The sequence below is a fragment of the Eulemur rufifrons genome, chromosome 19 (assembly GCF_041146395.1).
Source record: "Eulemur rufifrons isolate Redbay chromosome 19, OSU_ERuf_1, whole genome shotgun sequence".
Taxonomy (NCBI): Eukaryota; Metazoa; Chordata; class Mammalia; order Primates; family Lemuridae; genus Eulemur; species Eulemur rufifrons.
The window spans coordinates 79,907,411-79,929,332 of record NC_091001.1 but is presented as its reverse complement, the minus strand read 5'-3'; the positions used below and the strand labels follow the sequence as shown (position 1 = coordinate 79,929,332).

The 21,922-nt window shown below is 41.2% G+C and overlaps 1 protein-coding gene across 1 annotated transcript in view; it reads left to right on the top strand.

Annotated features, from left to right (window-relative positions):
• RHOQ (ras homolog family member Q) overlaps positions 1 to 21,922 on the top strand; it is a 38,210-nt gene that overhangs the window by 14,878 nt on the left and 1,410 nt on the right. The window contains exons 3-4 of the mRNA XM_069493880.1: positions 19,478 to 19,642; positions 19,950 to 20,045. Coding sequence (XP_069349981.1) covers positions 19,478 to 19,642; positions 19,950 to 20,045 — 261 coding nt within the window. The remainder of the gene's footprint in view (positions 1 to 19,477; positions 19,643 to 19,949; positions 20,046 to 21,922) is intronic.

The window sequence follows — 21,922 nt, the reverse complement described above, 5'->3', positions numbered from 1 at the left end:
ACATACCTTCTACTTCCCATCTGCCCTTTCCTAGTAGCTATATTGTAATTTCAGTTTGATCAATGATCGACGTTTATATTTTTATGACTATGATCAATGATCAACGTTTATATTTTTATGACTATGTTGTCACAGCTGAGCCACATGGTATACTATGATTATTTTTTCCTTCTTGTACAACAACACTTTTTGTTTCTCTATAGTTAATAATTATCTTCTTTCTTCCCTTGCTTAGTTTTCACTGCATGTCTTAACTATTTGACCCTAAACTTGCCCTCCGTGCAATTAGACTTATCTACTGACATTCTGTCCGTTTCTTCTTTTGAGCCATTTCTCCTGAGCCTTTTAACCTGCTCCCACCTGGGCTGGTGCCTCTTACCTGCCACACAGCTGTGATCCTGGGACTTCCCTTCATCTTTGTTAGGATTCTCTTTGCTTTTATCTCTTGTATGAGATCCTCGTGTTCAGGACTCATGTCTTCTTGATTTATATCCTCACTTTGGTGGAATGTATATTTTATTAGTTCCCTGAGAAAAAATTCATTGTAGGCAACTTCTTTGACACACAGTATGTTGGAAAATGTTTCCTTCATTTCCTTCATACCTGGCTGATAATTTAAAAATATATTGGAAATACATATTTTTTTTCCTTCATAATTTTGAGGGCATTATTCCATTGTCTTTTGGCTCTGGTTTACGCTGTTGAGCAGTCCCATGCCAACCCGATCCTGGATCTGTCATCAGGAACCTGTTTTTCCTTTCTGGAAGCTTAGAATCTGCCATTTCACCCTCCTGTGATTTCACAAGCACAGGCTTTGGGGTAGAGTCTCGCTGGCTACTGTAGGCCTTTCAGTCTGGAAACTTATGTCTTTCAGTTCTGAGAAATTTTCTTGGTCTATTTCTTTGATGTCTTCAGTCCGAGTCAGTCTCGTCTGTTACTCTGGAACTTCCAGTGTTTAGATTTTGGAGTTCCTGGAGTGGTCCTCCACTTTTCTTACATTTGCACTCTCTCTATCTTTTTTCTTCATATTGGAGAAATTTCCTCAAGTTTATGATCTCCCACTTTTCCTTTTTTGAAATGTAATTCTAGTTTTCATTTTTAAGAGCCCTTTCCTGTTCTCCAGATGTTCCTGTTTTGCCTTAGCATCTTCTAGATTTTGTTTGTTGAAGGAACATCTTCTCCAGTTTCTCTGAGGATATTAATGATAGCCTTTTGAAGTTCTTGGCTCCCTGCATGGTCTCTCGTTTTGATCTTTATCAAATGTCTATTCATATTTTTGAGACAGGCACCACGAGTGTGAGACGCCGCATGTGGGTGGGGCTGGCCGACTCTGGTCTTCCCTGCAGGACTGGGTCTCTCAGCTTCAGCACGGTGGACATTTTGGGCTGGACTGTTTGTTGTGGGGGCTGTTTTTATGCATTGTAGGGTGTTTAGCAGCATCCTTGGCCTCTTTCCACTAGATGCCAGTAGCACACCTCCTCCAGTTGTGACAATCAAAAATGACTCCAGACATTGCCACATGTTCCCCTGGGGCAACGCCACCCCTTAATTGCCCCAGGCCCAGTTGAGAACCACTGTTGTAGGGTGATCTGTTGGGGCCTTTTTATTTGGGAACCTGTAACATCAGTAGGTGACATTGGTCTTTCCTCTTTGGCTGGTCACAGTCCCCAGAAAAGTGTCTACTCTCCTGCCTGAGGGATTCATGCTGGGCGGCCAGGGTTCTGGGACGCAGGTGGAAGACACGGGTAGGGCTCTGTGTGTTTAGTGTGTTTGCCTGGGCTTGTGTCCTCCCACCCAGGGAGCCCTGTTTTACCCTTTCCACAGAATAAATATCCTCTGCCTTTCACCAGGGTTGAGGAGAGAGTTTGCCATGATTGAGAAGGGGACCTGGGATCAAACTGCTTCCTAAACAGACTTTCAGTCCACTCTCTTGTGTGTGGCTCCACATTCCATCCCCTTCCAGAAGAACATGCTCCTCTGGTTCCCACACCTGCTGACCCCAGGGAGTCCCCTCCTTGCTGGGCAGGATTTGGCTCCCTGGGTCTGCGAAGTCAGTTCCACCTGTTCTTTTGCCGTCTAGCTTCTAAAATTTGTTTTGTTTTGCTGTTGTCTCCTTTCCTGTTGTCTTTGTGGCTTTATGGGTTTTTTTTTTTTTAATTACTGTATGTATTAGAGGATTTGGAGAGATCAAAGATAAGTGTGTGTGTCCAATTGTCTGGGAATTAACTTAAGTCTTAATCTTTCTTTTATAGTTAGAAAACATAAATCTGAAGAGCAAAGTTTACTGGTGGATGTTCTTTTCAGTGCCTGTCTCAAGGTACCTGGGAAAATGAGTTCATAAGGAACTTGCTTGGCATTCAGGCTTTGGAGCAAAAGGAATTGGATGTCTGGTAGGAGATTTCTGTTTCATCTGGGTCCTGGAACGGCATGGCTTTCTAGTGACCAGGATCTCTGTGTCCGCCAGGGCCAGCATTTTACCGTTGGGCAGAGCTCGGTGGACACTAATATTTTAATTATGCAATTCCTACTTTGCTAGACTCAGTGTAGAGTCTGTATAGACCAAGACTTTTCAGTTAACATATTTTTCAGACAAGGCAAAATGTACTTTATTAGATTATAGCTTTCTTTAGTTACATTCAGTCACCTTGATTAGATTTGGGTGTTTTCAAGCCTCAGTCATCTTAGATGACTTAGTGGCCACAGCCAGGGGTGGGGAACCTGCCGCCTCAAGGCCACATGTGGCCCTCCAGATCCCCAGCTGCAGCCCCTCGATCAGATCCAAACTTCACAGAACAAATCCCTTTATTAAAATAATTTGTTCTGTAAAATTTGGCTTTAGTCAAAAGGCTGCCATAACTATTATGATTTGATTTTCATTAATTTAATTCTCAAGATGTAGCTTTATTGCAAATGACCGGGGTATCCTACTCTAGACAGTTAATATATATAAGGGCTGTCTGGAAAGTATCCAGCCATTGTTAATATAATGAGAATGGTTACGTGGCTGGATACTTTCTGGACAGCCTGGTATATAATAACTATATCTTAAAGTGTCGATGACATTGGGAGGTGGGAAAGAGCATCTCCAGCTCTGGGGATGGTAGGTGAGTGTCTGGACAGTTGTCCTGGGTGAAGAGGTGGCATGTGTGTGGGGGGCCTGGGGTAGGAGAGGGGCATGGGGAGAACAAGATCTTCCAGGCCAAGAGAAAGAGTCACACGGGAGAGGTTGGGGCGGGTGGGGAGAGCGTAGGAGCAGCCTGTGTTCACTTTGGTTACAGAGTAGGTGTTCATCAGGGAAGCCATAAATCTAAGGTGGGAAGAAGAGCTTGATGCCTGGCACGGCCAGCCCTGGAGCACTGGGCTACAGAGTTTGGACTCCTAAAGGGTCCAGTGGGGAGCTGGCCAAGCCTTCTGGAGACCGGGGCCTTGATGGGGAGGTTAGCAGGGAACATCAGGTAATGTCTGTTTGTCCTCAAGGGTGGACATGTTCTCTCCACTCTGAATTCTTGTGGCACTTAGCAGCTAGGGCTCTTATCATTAATCTTGTGCCTACATTTAATCCTAACAGTGACCTTATGAGGAAGGTCATTGGTCTACCCCTCCCCCTGCCCTTATTTATTTATTTTTTAGTGGGTGGGGAAATAGGCTCAGAGACAGGGAAATGACTTGTACAAGGTTACACACATGGCCTGAGAGGCTACCCTGGACCTCAGCCCAGGCCCTGTGACTCCAGCTCTGCATTCTGTTCTTGTGACTTCCCCCTGCTGCCGGTGTCTCACTAGATTGCTTAACTAAGCCAGTGGCTCTTTGACACGAGACATACGTTGTTTGATTTTCCAGGTAGCATATGACACAATCTTGACCACAGACTGCAGGCTCTGACAGGACTCACTTAGTGGGCAGCACGGGGTGACTCTAAGAGCTGTACGGTTTGACCAGGCACAGGGTCCACACCTCTACGTCTGGAAGGACCCCACTCCCAACCCCTGCCAGCCCAGCTGTTTCACCACCACGTCACCCGGTGCCTGGGCTTAGCTGCGGCCCTCACACCCTGGAGGGAGGGAGGGATGACAGCAGAGGTCCCAGCACTGCCTCCAAGGGTTTTACAAGAGTACACAAAAAAGGATGGACACTTGAAGCACTGGGATGACAGTTTATCTGGTGCTTGTCTTATAAATTATGTCTTGCTGTTGTTGTTACTGGTCTGTAGGTTTGCTTCTCTGTGATTTTGCTTCACTGGCTCCTGGTGTGCTTAGGTGGATGGCATGTGTCTCCCTAGCCAGGCTTTTTAGAGTGAAATCAGCTGTCAGATTGGCTCATCCTCCCGGAACGCAGAGGATGCAGGTGCAGACCTGTGGCCAGTCGGCCACTGAAACCTGCCCGCGGCTGTGTCCCAGGGGCTGGGAGGACTCCACAGCCACAGCAAAGCCCCTGTGTGTCTTGACTGTTTTCCCTTCCCAGGTCTCACTAACCAGCGTTTTTTTAAGGGACACATTTGAGGTATGTTGGTTTAGCTATTTTCGAGGTATTTTAATAAAATTTCTAACTTCAGTCCTTGCCTGCCGTGTAAACATGCACTTATTTAAACCAGCAAAACTTCTCTGGGTGTTTTTCTCAAAGCTGATTTTACCCTCAGTTCTCATTTTCTGCCTGTTTATTACTCTGCCCCGAATCTGCTGAAACTGAGTGGAGAGGGAGCACCGCCAGGCAGGTGTGCTTGTAAAGTCGCAGCCACCACAGCGCTAAGCGCCTCTCATACCTTAGCTCATTTTACCTTTCCAGCAGCTTAAGAGGAGGATCTGTTAGTAGTCAGTTTTGCAGATAAAGGAAAGAGAGAAGATAAGTAACTTGCCTAAGGTCACATAGCCGGAAAGCCTAACGCAAAGATTCAGGTTTGTGTCCGGAACCTCCAATAACTGCCTGATTAAAACAGGGGGGGGCAGGAGGGGTTCCTAAACTGGTTGTTAGGAGAACCGCATCCTGCTTCGCTTCTGCCCAGCTCTCCCTGTGTCTTTAGACACGGAGTGAGCTTGTTGGAGCCCCGGTTTGCTCATCAGGGAAGTGGGAGCTGCCCTGTCTCGCAGGCTAACAGTGGAGGTCCGGTGGGTAGTCAGGGTCCCCGTGAAAGCGCGAGCCGGCAGCTTCTCGCGGCTGTGAGTTAAATAGGCTGCAGTAATGCGATGCGGCTGCTTGTTACAGGCCTGGAAGAGCCCCGCAGGGAACCTTCTGTAGTGCCAAAAGGCCAGAGCTGGACGGGAAAAGATGAAGAGAAGTAATACAGAACAGGGAGGGTAAGGCGAGGGTATCAAACCTGTGCAAGGGGGATAAGCCAGGCTCAGCGGTGTGGAGTGTGCAGTGGTGATTAATGCAGCTTGTGAGGAGTTGATGGGTTGGGCTCCAGGGACTTCCTACAGGGTAATTCTGCATGCAGCATCTCTCTGAATTTTCAGAAAAATCTGTGTGAGTGTGTGTGTGTGTGTGTGTACCTGCAAGGTCACACCTTTGCATACTTGTGAATCTGTGTATGTATTTTTTAACTGAGGTGAAATTCACATAACATAAATTTAACCATTTAAAGTATACAATCTAGTGACATTTAGTACATTCATTCACAATGTGGTACAACCACCACCTCTTTCTATTTCCAAAACATTTTCATCACCCAAACAGAAATTGTGTGTATTTTAAAGGTCTGCTCTATGCAGGTGTGTTTGTGAGGTCATCCTGATTTTGCCTGCTGGGAAGCCTTCCTCATCCTCAGCTGGCAGCCTGTGCTGTGTGTGTTTGGCCAGCAGAGTGGGGCTCAGGCACTCAGCTTCCACGCGGGTTTGTTAGTCATGGCTTGACTGAGGGTGGGGAACCTTTTCATGCTGGAGCGCCGAGTTCATTTAGCTATGGTCAAATAAGGCCGCATTCAAGAAACTTCAATTAGATATACATAAAAATGGACGTTATTTTGTAAAAATCTATTATGTACTAAATAATTTCAAAAAATGAAAACTATTTGTTAATTTTAAAGTTAACTAACCTTTTAACACATTGACTGCCATGCGAGTTGTATTTAACTCACGCTAGCTTTAAGCCGGGGGCCTCGTGTCGCAAAACCCTGCAGTTGGTTTGTGAAAATCTTACTTGTTGATGTTACTATTGGTACAATGAATAAGATTCTAAATTCTAAAACCGTGGACTGCATTGCATATCACTCACACACGGAAAACAATAAAAAATAACAAATTAGAAAGGATCGTTTTGTTTTAATAAAACACATGGCCCCAGGGAAAAATTTTTTTTTTCTAATGTGACAGTCAATGTGTTAATGACTTTGTTGTGTCTGCTTTTTGTTGGAAAGCATTTGAATATTTGGTTGCAGCATGGAGGTCCGCAGTTTCAGTTGATTCTCTAGGTGGGTATCAGTCATTTGTGGGGTCATCTTGGTTTGGGTTAGGTAGGGGAATGTAGATTCACAGCAATAAGTGGTTGAAAAGCAAGAAAGCATTTTTCAGACATGTTGCCAAGCGTGTGGGTATTCTGTTGCATTTTTCATATTTCAAGTGGATCTTTCTTAGCGTCAAACAATGACTTTAAAATGTCATCTACTGAGAGCTTAATCAGTTCCATCTGTTGTTCTTTAGGTGCCTTGGTGATATCAAGTAGGTGAGGCTGAAATGCTAATTTGAGTGTGATGTCATGATTCTCAAAGTCAGTGAACCTTTCATTGTATTCTCCAATTAATAGGTCTATAACAGCTGCATATTCTTCAAATGACTCACACATATCATCCTCCTCATCAATGACCTTTGCTAACTGGGGAAAATGTTCATACGAAATTTCCTTTTTGAAGAATTGTTTTGAAAAAGATAGCTTTTTTCGAAATGCTTGGGCTTTTTGGCCACATATCGTACATAGACTTAGTTTTATCTTGCAAAGAAATATTCAAGTCATTTTGATTTGACATGATATCACATAGAAATGCTGCATTCCTATAGAAAGCTTCTTTCAATAATTCACATTGCTGATTCTGGTCTTCACAAAATTTAACTATCTGTTCTCAAAGAGATAAAAGATTTTGGCTAACACCTGCCCTTGCGATAGCCAATGCACTTTAGAATGAAACAGCAAATCCCCATTGAATACCTCATCATTCAACTCTAGCATGTTAGGAAACTGACAATGCTGTGTTGCATTTGCATGAATATAGTTAACAATACTGGCCAGGTGCGGTGGCTCACGCCTGTAATCCTAGCACTCTGGGAGGCAGAGGCTGGTGGATGGTTTGAGCTCAGGAGTTCGAGAACAGCCTGAGCAAGAGCGAGACCCCGTCTCTACTAAAAATAGAAAGGAATTAGCTGGACAACTAAAAATATACAGAAAAAAAATTAGCCGGGCTTGGTGGCACATGCCTGTAGTCCCAGCTACTCGGGAGGCTGAAGTAGAAGGATTGCTTGAGCCCAGGAGTTTGAGGTTGCTGTGAGCTAGGCTGACGCCACGGCACTCTAGCCAGGGCAAAAGAGGGAGACTCTGTCTCAGAAAAAAAAAAACAAACAAAAAACCAATACTTATAACTTGTTGCAAGTGTCACTTAAAATAGTAGCTTTAGCACAGAGATGCTGATGCAAGATAACAATGAAAAGAAATGAGAGCATCCGGATCTGTTAATACTTTTTTTAAATCTGCAATAAACCTTCATGTTTTCTTGTCATGGAAGGTGCACTGTCAGTACATGTACTCACTAAATTTACCAAATTCAGTCCAACTTCACGACATTTATCTTGAAAGTTGTTGAAGATATCTATTCCCCGTGTTCTACTCACAAGAGTGCCCAAAGCCAGTAACTCTTCGTAGCAAAGAAAATCTTCTTTTATCACCCTAATGAAGTATAAAACCTGCACCAAGTCTGTAGTATCAGTTGATTCATCCAAAACAATTGAATAATGTATATTTTCCTTTTGAAGTATTGAATGCAATTGTTCTGTTAAGTTGAAGTCTAATTCATACTGCAGATCAGTTATGGTTCTCCTCGGAAGAGGCAGTTGTTTGTACTTTGAAACATTATTGGGGTCTAAGCATCCTATAACTTTGACAATGCATTCTTTCACAGTTGCTACATCACTGAATGGCTTCTCTTTTTTCCCAAGTATATAAGCTATTATACTTTATAAGTTGCTTCAGTGGCATTACTGCTGCTTGAAAGAATTGTCTTTGCTTTTGCTTTTCATCTTTTAATTTTTGCAATACAACCTTTTACTCCTCTCCCTCCAATTTAAAATATTTGTGGTCCGTATAGTATTATAATGCTGATGAGCATTGAATTTCTTTAATGTTGATATTACAGTATCACAAAGCAAGCAAGTCATCTTATCTTTAGCAGAAACAAGAAAATATTGCAATTCCCAATCCTCATTAAAAAATTTGTTTTCTTCCTTCAGTGTTCTCTTGGTCTTTTTTGACATTATGGGCTATTAAGCAGACAGAATTAAAAAATACTATTGAGGCCAGGTGCGATGTCTCATGCCTGTAATCCTAGCACTCTGGGAGGCCAAGGTGGGAGTATCCCTTGAGGTCAGGAGTTTGAGACCAGCCCGAGCAAGAGCAAGACCCCATCTCTACTAAAAATAGAAAAAATTAACCAGGTGTGATGGCACATGCTTGTAGTTCCAGCTACTCAGGAGGTTGAAGCAAGAAGATCACTTGAGCCCAGGAGTTCGAGGTTGCAGTGAGCTATGATGGCACCACTGCACTCTAGCTGGGGTGACAGACTAGGATTCTGTTTCAAAAAAGCTTGACTGTTAAGCTGTGCAACTGTTCACAAATTCCACTTCAAACAGAAAACCAGTACACCTTGTTAAAAACTGATAACAGACTAGTGTACTCCACTCCCATAAATTCTTGCCAACTAGCCTGATGCAATAGTGTGGTACCAGTCAGGTGGGGGAAGTTAGAACTAAATCATGAGCGTAGCAGCTGTCAATTTAGCCCTTTTGGCTCACTAATGTTCTAATTGTGCCAGTCAATCTGGGAGGATTATTTCTTGCAACTGATTTTATTCTTTGGTATTTTAAATACATTCATTTAAAAAATAATATAAAAATATAAAAGAACAAAAATGTATTAATAAAAATAGAAGGATTTGTTCTGTAAAATTTGGATTCAGTCAAAAGGCTGCACTTAAGGACCTAGAAGGCCACATGTGGCCTTAATTAAGGCCACGGGTTCCCCAACTCTGGCTTAACTCCTCCACACAGATTGGCTGCATCCTCCAGACATGGAGAAAGGCAGCATTTCGGCCTTAATCACAGTGTGGTAAGTGGGGTCTTCTCTTTGCTGCTTGCCGTCTACATGTATTAGAAGGACATGTGTGTGTATGTCAGTGCAAGACTTCAGCCTCTGGAGCCCAAGTGTTGTAAAGGGTGAGAGGGCCACTCTGGTGGCAGTGTCAGGCCTTTTACTTCTATATGCCTCCTTCCCAATAGCCGGTCCCTGGGATAAGTGCAGGTCTGGGACTGAGCTGTTGCATGTATATACATTTGTGGTGAGACAGAGACGATGGCACTGGCCCAGGTAGCTGCAGAGACGGGGCCAGTGAGTGTTAAGGTCTTATATCATGGGGGGGTTAGTGTTGGGGAGAGGAGTAGCAGTGGCAAAGCCTTATATACTAGGGTGGGCGGCACTACCTTGGACAAGCCCCAGAATAGTTCGTTCTGACTGGACAACCTAGGTCATGTGCCCACCCAAGAACCAATGACTGTGTGCGAGGGGCAGGGTTGGAGAATTAAACCCAGTGATTGGTTTAATCCAACCAGGGACTCTCTTCACAGTCAAGTATGGGGTCAGGGTCCCCAGGGGCAGGTGTCTGGGTGGAGGAGGGGTGGGTCTTGAATTAACTCAGGAGGAAGTAGGAGAAGGATGCTGGGTAGACAATGTCCTTCATGCCTCGGTAAAATATTTAGTAAATGTCAAGACAATGAGAAGAAAGCTGTGGTGAAAAGCAGTAGCAGGAACCAAAATGATGAAAGTATCACTCAGGCTGAGGCTCTCCTATTTAGAGCTCACATTATTCAGGCAGGTGGGGTGGACCCATTGGCGTGGCACAGAAAAACAGCCCTGATCACAGGAGGCAGTTTGATTCCTGGCTGAAAGTGATGACAGCAGCCTGGGAAATGAGCCTGTTACTGGAGAATTCAGGTATTTGATCCGCTTTCTCCAGCTTTGTAGCTAGAGAAGGAGGTACAGGCGAGCACAGTACAAGCCACCCGCCATCTGCCTGCAGCTAACCTTTCTGACGATCCCTTCCCACATGCCACCCTCATTCATTCAGCAAGAATTTAATAAGCAGGTGCCATGAGCCAGGCTTTGAACAATAGTCTGCTGCTCTCTGGGAGCCTGTGGAAGATACAGATAAGAGGCAGTTATATTACAATGTAAAAAACAGGGTGACAGAAGCCCATCGTGCTATGGAACTATGGAGCACAGGGACGCCTGAGCTGACTTGGGGGTTCAGGGAAGCTCTGCTGGACGAAGTGATTTCTAGACCAAAGCCCGGAAGACCAGTGGGAGCAGCCCAGGGAAGAAATATGGAGAGGGAGAAGGGACAGTGAGACTAGCTGGGCAGGTGACTGATTTGATGTGCGTTTAGGTTAGGAGTTGATGCTCTGCATGCATTTGGGGTTGATCCTGAGGATTTCCAGGTTTCTGGCTGGTGCAGCCTGATTGGGTGGTGATTATCTTTTATTGAGATGATGAACACAGAAGGAGTTGCATATTTGAGGGAGAAGAAATAAATGAGTTAAGTCCAGAAATTCCGAATTTGAGATGCTTCTGGTTCAGCCAAAAGGGGGCGTCTGTTAGAGCCAGGACTGGAACTTAGAGGCAGAGAGCTCCTCCAACCGCCTGCTTAACATCTCAAACTTGACACGTCCAAAACTGGCCTCTAGAGTTTTCTCCCTAATGTGTTTCCTCACCCTCAGTCTTCCTCATCCCTGTGAAAGATACTATCCATCCAGCTGTGTAAGCCAGAACCCAGATTATTCCTTAGCCCCACATCCAGCTCATCACCCAAGTCTGAGGTGAATATATCTAGAATGTGCCATTTCTCTAGCTGTTGACTGCTACGTCTCAGTCCAAGCCTCTGTCTTCTCTCAGCTGAATCACTGTAATAACCTCTCTTTTTGTATTCCTGCCTGCCTCCAATGCATTCTTCTCAAAGCAGCCTAGATTGTCTTTTTGAAAAATCAAATTTTGTGATTCCCTTGTCTCTCCTTTTAATGACTTTCCACTGCAGATAGGCCCTGATGGTCCTGGCCGGCCCCCTCTCCAGCCGCACCTGTCACCTGGCCTTTTCCCAGGGCCTTCAGTATGTCAGGGCTTTTCTGCCTCGGGGCTTTTGCACACACTGTCCTGTGACTGTCTCAGGTCTCTGGCTAGAGGTCGCCCCCTCAGAGAGGTCTTTCTGACTGCCTAGACTGAAGCTGGTCTTCCTGGTTATTCTCTTTTCTAGAACCTGGCTCTTTTCCTTCCAAAGCACATGTCCCAATTTGCATTTATAGTCATTTTTGTCCCAGTTTGTTAAATGCCTGACTCAATACCTCAACTATATCGGACCCATCACTCTTTTTTTTTTTTATAACAAGTGTTTCTCCTCTACTTATCCTCAAATGAAATCTGTAGGTATTGTAACCTCCCTATACACGTGATTTTAAATCAATGTAACATCCTAGCAGTAATAAGAAAGAGAAATGAAAGGAAAGTAATTCATCATAAAAACATTGATTCTAGTATTAAATTCCTAATTCCCAGGGCTGAATATTTCAGAAACCATAATGAAATAAACAGGTACCCACACCTATAGGTAGAATTACCACGTATGTAGCAACAAATGTTGACTGACATAGTTATGTTTTGTTGGTGACTTGGATTCTAAGAGCAATATTGCCAGTGGTGTGCGATTTCCTACAATGGTAAGCAACTCCTGTGATGTTTCAAACAAAATACAGTCTTTATCCTTCAATTTGGACTGAAATTACCTTCCTAGAAAATTCATTAAGCCATGCAAAAACCTTTATTCTTATATATACAACAGAGTTCGGTTCTAGATTCATGTAATTATAAACGGTGTTTCAAGGTAAGCAGGTCTATGGAAACCTACCTCCAAAGGCCAAGGGAGCTGAGAAGAAAGAGACTGAGAAATCCAGTTTCTCAGAACAAAATATTTAACAGGGACTTACAAATAGAAGTGATGTCTCAGGTGGCCACCAGACAGTGGATCCCTGCACCCATCCTCCAAAAAGTATCCTTTCTAAAAGCAAGCTCTTAGGATAAAGACATGTGCGGCTAGTCGTGTCCCGGACTTTCTTGTGAAACTTGTGACCTCTGGGAAAGTTAGATAAGCATCTTTATGAGTGGTTATCTATGCTACAAGCTTGTTTCTTTGTGAGAGGTTATCTGTGCTAGGGGAACACCTGGGTATGCAGGGGTCAAACATTGGTCATCACAGCAGTTTCACTCCAAGATGGTGTCACTCTTGCCATACCACAGGCTGCTTTCCTACAAAAGCATTTTTCATATTTATGAATGTCTAGCAGTAGACTTAATAATCATGGGGGGCCTGGGGCTGTTTTCACCATACAGGTTATGTAGCCCCTTGGCTCCCACCCCTAAATGCCAGTAGTGTTCCCCCATTCATTTTGATAATTGAAAGCACCTCCCAAATGTCTAAAATGTCCCCCAGACATAGAATTGTACTGCCCTAGTTGAGAGCCATGTGCCTACTTCTGTATTTTACTCTAAACTCCACGAGGGCAGGATCCGTGTCTGTTTTCACTCATACGTACACAGTGCTCAGCACTAGTTGCCAGACATTTATTGGAATGAATGAGTATTCCATGAACATGAAATACGTACCAAAAAGTTAGAGAAGGAGTATACCACATGGAAATGAGACCTGACGTTTACTTTCTTCCTGCAAGCCTTAGGCTAGCTGACCTCTCTGTTAGTGACAGAGACTTGTAATTATAGTTTCAGACGATGTAGAATTTTAGCTCTAAATTCTTTACAACTAGGGAAGTCACCTCACCGTGCACAAAAGAAATAGCACTGGCTCTGAAGTTGTGGTTTGTCTTTTTTTGGAAAGTCAGGCTTGTCTGCTGAAGAGCTCAAAACACTTGACCAGCTCTCTCATTTATCTTAACATGTGTATGCTATATTTATTCTCCCTTCACAGATGGGGAAATGAAGCTTGCCTGAGGGCCATATTTAGCTAAGTCTTGATCCTCTGCCTTGTGGGGTCAGCTCAGATAAAATGGAATCCTAAAACTTGATTTTTATCCAGTAGTTTGAACCTCCTCCCACATTAAATCTGTTACTAGGGCTTTTCACGAGGGTAAAAAGTGTTAGGTTTAGCGTTTTTCACCATGTGACGGGATGATCTTGTAGTTCAGTTCCCTGCTTTTAGAGATGAGGAAGTGCTGGTTCATAATGACACAGTTAGATAATGACAAGGCCAGTGCTCTAGCTGGTTTCCTTCTGCTCCACCAGATGTCAATTTTCTCATCTTTTCCTCCAGCTAACCTAAGCAGGAGTTCTGACCAGTCCAGTGGTCAAAAGAAGGTAGCAATGGGAAAGAAGCCCACAATCTGGTTCACTGGCCCCAAAATAATTAGTAAATTAATTAGGAGACTGACTTATTATAAATCAAAATATATGAGGATGACAGTTGCTGAAAGTTAGAAGCTAAACCTTCAGTGTTTCTTTTACTAAGAGATAATCAGGCTATCGACATATAAATACCATTTCACAACCAAACTGAAGATTAAAAAAGAAAACACCAAATGTTTAAAAAGTTTTTGAAAAATAATTACCTCTTAGGAATTTGTAGCACTTTTTAAAAAATTCTTTCTCCTCTTCAGATTTTCTTTAATCTAACAGTACTGGGAGGTAGTAGTACTATTTTTAAAGAAGTGAAAAGTGATATTTTCGTTTCACAAAGTTAAATATAAATTGAACTCAAAAGTGGCAAAATGACTAAACAAAGGAAATGAGGTTCCATAGACTACTATTAACAAGAATTAGTGTAGAAATGCTTATAGTATATGTTAGATTTATGGCATAACACTTTTCATTTTCAGAAGCTAGCTTCAGTCCGTGTGTCCTCTTCAATGTCGCCCCTTGGAGGGGTGGAGGGTTTCAGGAGCCAAGCCTGGTGCCTATTTTGGGCTTCTCACTAGAAACACATGTTTCAGATGGGGTTACTACTGTGTGCCTTGGAAGTGACAGAGAGTTGCTACTTCATGTGCCACAAAGCCACCAGTTGTCAGGGGCATTCTTACTTAATTATTACACATTTTATATATCTCTTATAGTAGTCAGAAACTGTGTTAGATTTTGGAAGGCTGGGGCTTGTCTATGATACTTTTTCTTATTCTAGGTTATTATGGAGGAGAGCTCTTGGAGGTTTTGTTAAATGACTATTGCCTAAATCATAGTAGACATCCTGGATTATCTGGGGTTGTAATATATTCCTGTAGTTACTTTATGATCTTCAAAGCATTTGTCACTGACATTCTCCCATTATTACAGAGAGACAAACTAAGAAATAAGGGACTAGACCAAGACCACGTTGCTAGTAGGTTGTGTATTTCAAATCCTCTCCATTCTGGAAGGACCAACTCAAATGCCTCTTCTGAGAAGTCTTTTCTTAGTGTCTCCTAATTTCTACTTTTGATATTTACCACATTTTGATTTGTAATATTGTGTTCATATATATGAACTTCACATACATGAACATACATGAACTTGTTATGAGCAGAGACTGTTCCACATGTGTGTGTATGTCCCCACTGGCGAGAATTCTTCCTCTTGGGTGCTAACCTTGGGCACGTTCCCACACCAGCTGGTAGTGTCTTCTTTTCTTCTCGGCTGTGGCTTTGAGGTCTGCCCAGGTGCATTGTGGGTACTGTTGCTCATTCGAGCTCGTTGCCTTGTTTTTAACATACTGATATTTAATGAGAGCTTTGCAGATGTTTACAAGATGTTTTAAAAATTAGATAGTATTTGAATCTTGTCCTTCCTTCATTTCCCTGATGATTGCACTTAGCACTTTTCTGGGCACATAGTAGGTGCTTAGTAATGTTTCTTAGATTAATAAGCATTTATATATTCACTTGCTCCAGCTTACACTTTTATTTCTCCAATTGTCGTATATGACTATCTTTTTATACGTTTACGTCTTGAATTCCCAACTAAACTGTAAGCTCCAGAGGGCACAATGATGTCTTTTATTTGTGCATATGCCTCCTTAGAACATCTTCCATGCAGGATAGTCTCAATAAATCTTTGCTGATTGCTCTTAAATGGCCAGTGTGTGATAGCATGCCAGCCAACAAAGCATGGTAGAGGCTAAACTGTCCAATGTGAGTGGTTTTACTTAAAATACATGTTTTGGATATGTATTTTAAACAGACATAAACATCCTAAAAACATGTATTTTCAACAAAGAGCACTAAAGTAGGAGGGAACACCCAGGTCCACAGTGAAGGGGATGAGAACAGTGCAGGCGTGGAGAGGCTCTTGGGCACCGCTGGCTGAGCTGTACGTGAAGAGGGGTCTCCACCGGGTGGTCACTGGCTGCATTTCTCTGTCGCATCAGAATATCTTTTGTTTCCTCTCAGAGCACATTTCTTCATTTTCTTGTTGTCTGCATATTCTTGTCAGGTGTTAAGTGTTTGATATTTTTAAGGGGGTTAAGGTTGTTATCCTCACATATCCAGGACTCTTCAATAATGGAAAGCCTAATCACTAAGCTGCCAGAATATATTTTTTGACAATTGATACCTCTGGTACCTAGCCAGTTGGTAAGAAGATGAAGAGTTTACTAAGCAGTCCAACCGTCCTGTTGACTGAACTCACCATGTTTTTCATGGTCTTGATGTCAGACAGGTGTCTTTAATATGCGTTTGTCTACCCCTGAGAATGTTCCAGTTACCACACTGAAATGTTTAAATACCTACTTTTTTTTATTAGAACCATAATATAATTGGTTTGTTAATTAGGAGGACGCTGGAGAGTTGGCTGTGAGAAGCTCTGACTTTGATAAGTGGTCATTTAAAGTAAGGGCAGTTGCTCCACATTTAAGGTTCTCTGTGTTCTCAAATTTAAAACATATGGCTTGAGATGAAAGATTCTGTACACTTCCACGTATTTATTCCTACATCCAACATTTTATATTAAATGTGCACTCAAGATACTGTGCAATGGGTATAAACCATTTTATATGATGCAGGGTACCGTATGCTCAAGGGATAATTTATTTTTTAAATTTGCTGTCTATTATTAGACTTCTAATTGCTCAGGCTGAATGGAAGCAGAAAGGTCTCATTCTTATTAATAACTGCCAATTATTTAGCCAGAGACACGCAGAAGGAGTTCATTTAGATAGTTTAGACTTAAAAAGCAAGATTTCTCTCCAAGGTGTTCTAAACACACTTGTTTTTGTTTTGTTTTTTATAACTCCAGTTCTTCACGTTTTAATTATTCTAACAAAATCTGCGGTTTAACAAATATCTAGAAATGATTGGTCTAATTGCCTTCCTTTGTGCCCACATGTCTCTCTCTGAAGAAAGTCAGGCTTCCCTGTGGTTATAAAGGGAATCTCTACAGTAGATTTATGTTCTGTAGAATATTTGGATTAATATTATTAAGGATTTCTGGAGAACCTAGCATTCAATTACTTTTCATTTCTTGTCATCTCCCCCTAGAGAAAGTGCACAATTCTATTTCCCTACGGAGGTAAACTTGCTTCAAAAGTAAAATTTTCATTAAAATATCTAATTTCGCTTTCTTAAAAAATATAAATCTTTCTTTGTTACATTTTAAATAGTCTTAAGGATATAGAGTTCCAAAATGACTAATTTGTACAGTAATAATATATCATTCTCTTTTATTAATCTGAAAATTATACTGCCCACAAGAGACTTCAGTTTGATTTGTTTTGATGACAGTGTAGAGAATTTTATTTCTTACCAAAGAAGTTTCTTCTCTGTGGTTGGAAGGAAATACAAAGTCAGGACTAGTGTGGGACACATGGGACCTTGCATGGGTTTGCAGAGGGACAGGAGAATCAGTTTCCCACAGGATAAAGCTTTATGCTGAAGCATTGGAAGAGTTCTTTTATGTGCCAGGTGCTATGCTTAGTCCTTTAGTTGCATTATTTCATTTATTCCTCATGATCCTGTGGGATAGTATCCCCATTTCTATCTCTGTGAAACTTGGAAATCTAAATATGGATGAGGAGTGATTTTTAACGAAAACGCCCCATTCCCAGACTATGCCAACTGCAGGTTTGCTCAGAAGCATAGAGTCGGTGGGTAGGATGCCAAGATTAAATGCAGTCTCTTTTTTTCTCACGGACTTGCAGTTTGAAATAGGCAGGAGAGAACAGGAAGTACCTTTAATGCATCCAGTTGTACTATTTAACACAAACTGATTTTTAAAAACATGTTATATTTTTGATAGTAGTCTTCTTGTAGTAACTGGCTGGGCTGCAACATGGTTCATACCCACTCTACTTGATTTCTTCATCACTAATTTCTTAACACCAAAGCACTGCTTTTGCCCAAACCATTTAGAGGCCTCCAGGTTTAAAAATAAAAGGTACAGAAGATTGGGGATGGTATTTCCCCTCTTGTCCGGTGATAGCCGACTCCTGAAAAATCTTATAATGTCCACAGCCCAGATTATAGGTGTGCTTTTCAAAAGCATCACAGAAAAACAGAAGGGTTAACCACAAAAGGCAAGAGTTTGAGATATTAATATGCTTGACTTGAAAGTTATATTAAGAAAAATGTCAGATGATGTGAAAGGAAAATTGTTCCACGAGGGAAATACTACTGCTGAAACTCCAAGTGGAAGAAGTTTTTAATATTCCCTTAGTTCCACATCCATTTAGTTCTAGTAGTGAAGTGGGTCATTTAAGAGGGGAGGTGGCCTAGGCTAAAAATAAAGTTTCCTTGAAACCAGATGAGAGTCTACCATGCCAAAAATGGAATCCTGACTCTGCTCACTCTCTAGAATGTAAATAAGCAGAATTTTGTGTCACATAAAATGGTCTGTGCAAAACAGGACGTTCACACTTTTTATGGTAGAGAGAGGCTAAAACAATCATCAGAGTATAGCTGTTCTGTGGAACAGGAAGCAGCAGTTTAAAATAATATGGAAGCCTAACATATTCTGATTTCAAAAGACCTCCAAGACAAGGAGAGTGCAGAACAACAGGTATTGCATGATTTCATGTATGTACACGTGTGTGACTATATACAGTTGTAGGTATATACATGCATAGAAAAAGAACTGGAAGGATACATATGAAAATGTTTGGGAAATGGAATGAAAGTTGGGGACAAAAGGGGGATTTTTGTGAGTTTTACTCTGTATGCTTCTGTCTTTAAATTTTCATACACACACATACACACACACACACACACACACACACACACTAAAGAAAACTATATAAACGGGGAGAGCAAGGCTTGAAGGTCTCAGCTGTACAGTGGTGAAGAGCGTAGGCTCTGAAGTAGAAACTGCCAGGGTGTGAATCCCAGCTCCTTTACTTACTGGCTGTCATCTTTCCACAAGTTAACTTTTGTGCCTCAGTTTACTCAAATGGAAAACAGGAACAAGGGTACTTTGTCATACAGTTGTTACAAGGATTAAATAAGTAATCCATGAGAGAGCTCATGAGAGAGCATATAGACCAGCAAACATTCAGTTTATGTTAGTTATTATAAATTCTAATTCTTAGACCACAGCCAGCTGCTATACTCAATTCTTTGTGTAGGCCGGGCGCGGTGGCTCACGCCTGTAATCCTAGCTCTCTGGGAGGCCGAGGTGGGCGGATCGTTTGAGCTCAGGAGTTCGTGACCAGCCTGAGCAAGAGCGAGACCCCATCTCTACTAAAAATAGAAAGAAATTATATGGACAGCTAAAAAAATATATAGAGAGAAAAAATTAGCCGGGCATGGTGGTGCATGCCTGTAGTCCCAGCTACTCGGGAGGCTGAGACAGGAGGATCGCTTGAGCCCAGGAGTTTGAGGTTGCTGTGAGCTAGGCTGACGCCATGGCACTCACTCTAGCCCGGGCAACAGAGTGAGACTCTGTCTCAAAAAAAAAAAAAAAAAAAATTCTTTGTGCAAATTTTTCAGTTAAAAATGTTTCTGGTGACAGTGTTAGTCATCACAATGTATTTTCTCAAAGTTGGATTGTAGTTGCTAACAGTACTGTCCTATTTTTTCCCCCACTGGTGCTCAGAACTTCAAAAGGAAGAATAAAAACAAATGGAATTATCTTGTTTTATGTGGAGTGCTATACATTCCATCTGTGGAGTGCTCCTGAATTGGCATCTTTTACCACTTAATCTAATATACATATTATTAACACTATAGAAATGTAAATATAAAAATGTGTTCTGAGGTTTTTCTTTGTTCCTTAGGAAGACTATGACCGTCTGAGGCCTTTATCTTACCCAATGACCGACGTCTTCCTTATATGCTTCTCTGTGGTCAATCCAGCCTCATTTCAAAATGTCAAAGAAGAGTGGGTACCAGAACTTAAGGAATATGCACCAAATGTACCCTTTTTATTAATAGGAACTCAGGTACGTCTAGTTTGATTTTTCCCTATTTAAGAATAAACTCTGTGGTCTGTTGTGGGGGGTTGCTCTCAGAAAAATGGTCCCAAGGTTTAGCAAATGCTGCATGTGTTTAATCTCAGCTGCAAGTTAGTAAGTTTTATCTATTTTTGGAAAACATAGTGCCAAAAGAAAGCAATTATATTACTAGTTTTTAGAAATTAAGTTCTTTTGTTTAATCTTTTTTTTTTGTATGTGGGGATTAAATGGGATTACATGTTTTATCTTTAAAGACTTGTAATATTATGGGACATTATTGACCTTTCTTAATTAGATTGATCTCCGAGATGACCCTAAAACTTTAGCAAGACTGAATGATATGAAAGAAAAACCTGTATGTGTGGAACAAGGACAGAAACTAGCAAAAGAGGTAATGGAACATTTACCGAATTTAAAACTAAATGTAAAAGAAGCTAAGGTAATAGAAGCTAACATTTATTGTGCATTTACTGTATGCCAGGCACCGTGCTGAGTGCTTTTTGTGCATTAGCTCTTTTAATCCTTGCTCTGATGCAGTAGGTAGGTCTGTTTCCCCCGTTATACAGAAGAGACAACAGAGGCTTGGAGATGTCAGGTAACTTTCCCAAGGTCCCGCAGGCAATAAATGGCAGAAACAGGTGCTGATATTTTCAGCCCTTCTTAAACATTCAGAACCAAATCAGGCTCTGTCTTCAGTTAAGACTCATTGAGTTAGGTAGTGGAGCAACATAGGATGACAGTTTGAATTTGTGGTTAGAACCAAACGATTATGGCTAAGCTTGAAAAGGAATGTGTTGAAATTTCCTCCAATCTTTTTATGAAAAGAGGATAGAAAATATTAGCATTTTAAAAATATGTGTAACAGTGATGCACATCATACCTTTTAACATATATTCTTCCCCACCCCAAAGCCAGGTTTATTTTTTTTTTTCCATTTGGCCCTAACATTATTGGATTCTATTTTTTAAATGTTGTGACTTTTATAGGACATTGTAGAAACAGAATCTAATAAGGACTTTTAAAATGTACTATCAGGAGGCTGAAAAAAGCAAGAAAACTTTCTGGAGGACTTTTTTCTAAAGCAAAAGATAAATGGCTTCACTAACAAGTCACTTTAGAAATTCCATGTATTCAATTTTGTAATCTTGGGGAGAGAAGGAACTTCTAAGTGTCATAAAGATAAAGTCATAAATGAAAATATTGATGATTTAACTACATAAAAATTGAATACTACATCAAATGCCAGAAATAAAGTAAAAAGTCACATAACAAACTTGACATGTATGGCAGGAAGATGCGTTAACATCCTTAATATACAGGAACTCCTTGTGTATGAATGAATCAGAAGACATATATCCCAATAGAAAAATGGGCTAAGAACATCAATGGAGAAGTCACCCAAAAAAATACAGATTGCCACTTAAGAGGAGGAAGTATGTTCAAACTTATTAGTAGTCAAATGTAAGTTCAAGTTCCACCAATAAAACTGGCACAAAATGAGAAATTAATTATAATACCTGATGTTTCAAGGGTGCAGGGAAATGGGCACTCTGTTATACTATTGGTCATTGAATCAAAGCAATCTTGACAGTGTACAAAAGCCTTAAAATCGTGGACACTTGATCAAACAATTCCATATGTAGGAATTTATCTTAAGCAAATTATTAGGACCTAGTTGGTCTAGGGTACAAAGTTTCAGTTAGACAGGAGGAATAAGTTTTTTGAGATACATTGCACAACATGGTGACTATAGTTAATAATAGTGGATTGCATATTTCAAAATTGCTAAGAGTAAATTTCAACTGTTCTCACCACAAATGATAAGTATCTGAAGTGATGGCTATGTTAATTAGCTTGATTTAATCATTCCAAATTGTGTATATAACATCACTTTGCACCCCATAAATATTTACAATTATAATTTGTCAATTTATAATAAAAAAGAAAATTATTAGGGATAGGTTTAGATAGCTACAAAGATACTGCATTGTTTATAATGGCAAAAAATAATCCTGCATCTATTAAAAGTTCATACTAAAATGTCTATTGAGATGTTCATGTCTACTATGTAGTTTAAGAAAAATCGTAGTTACAAAACAATATGATCCCATTTCTAGACCTATCAGCAGCATTTGGCAAAGTTGGTTCCTTCTTGAACCAACTCTCCCCTCCATCTCTTCATTTTCCTGGTATCTGAATGTTGAAGTCCCCAGGAATCAGCACTCTGCTTCCTGGATGTCTTTTCTTCTATAGCCACACCCAGTCCCT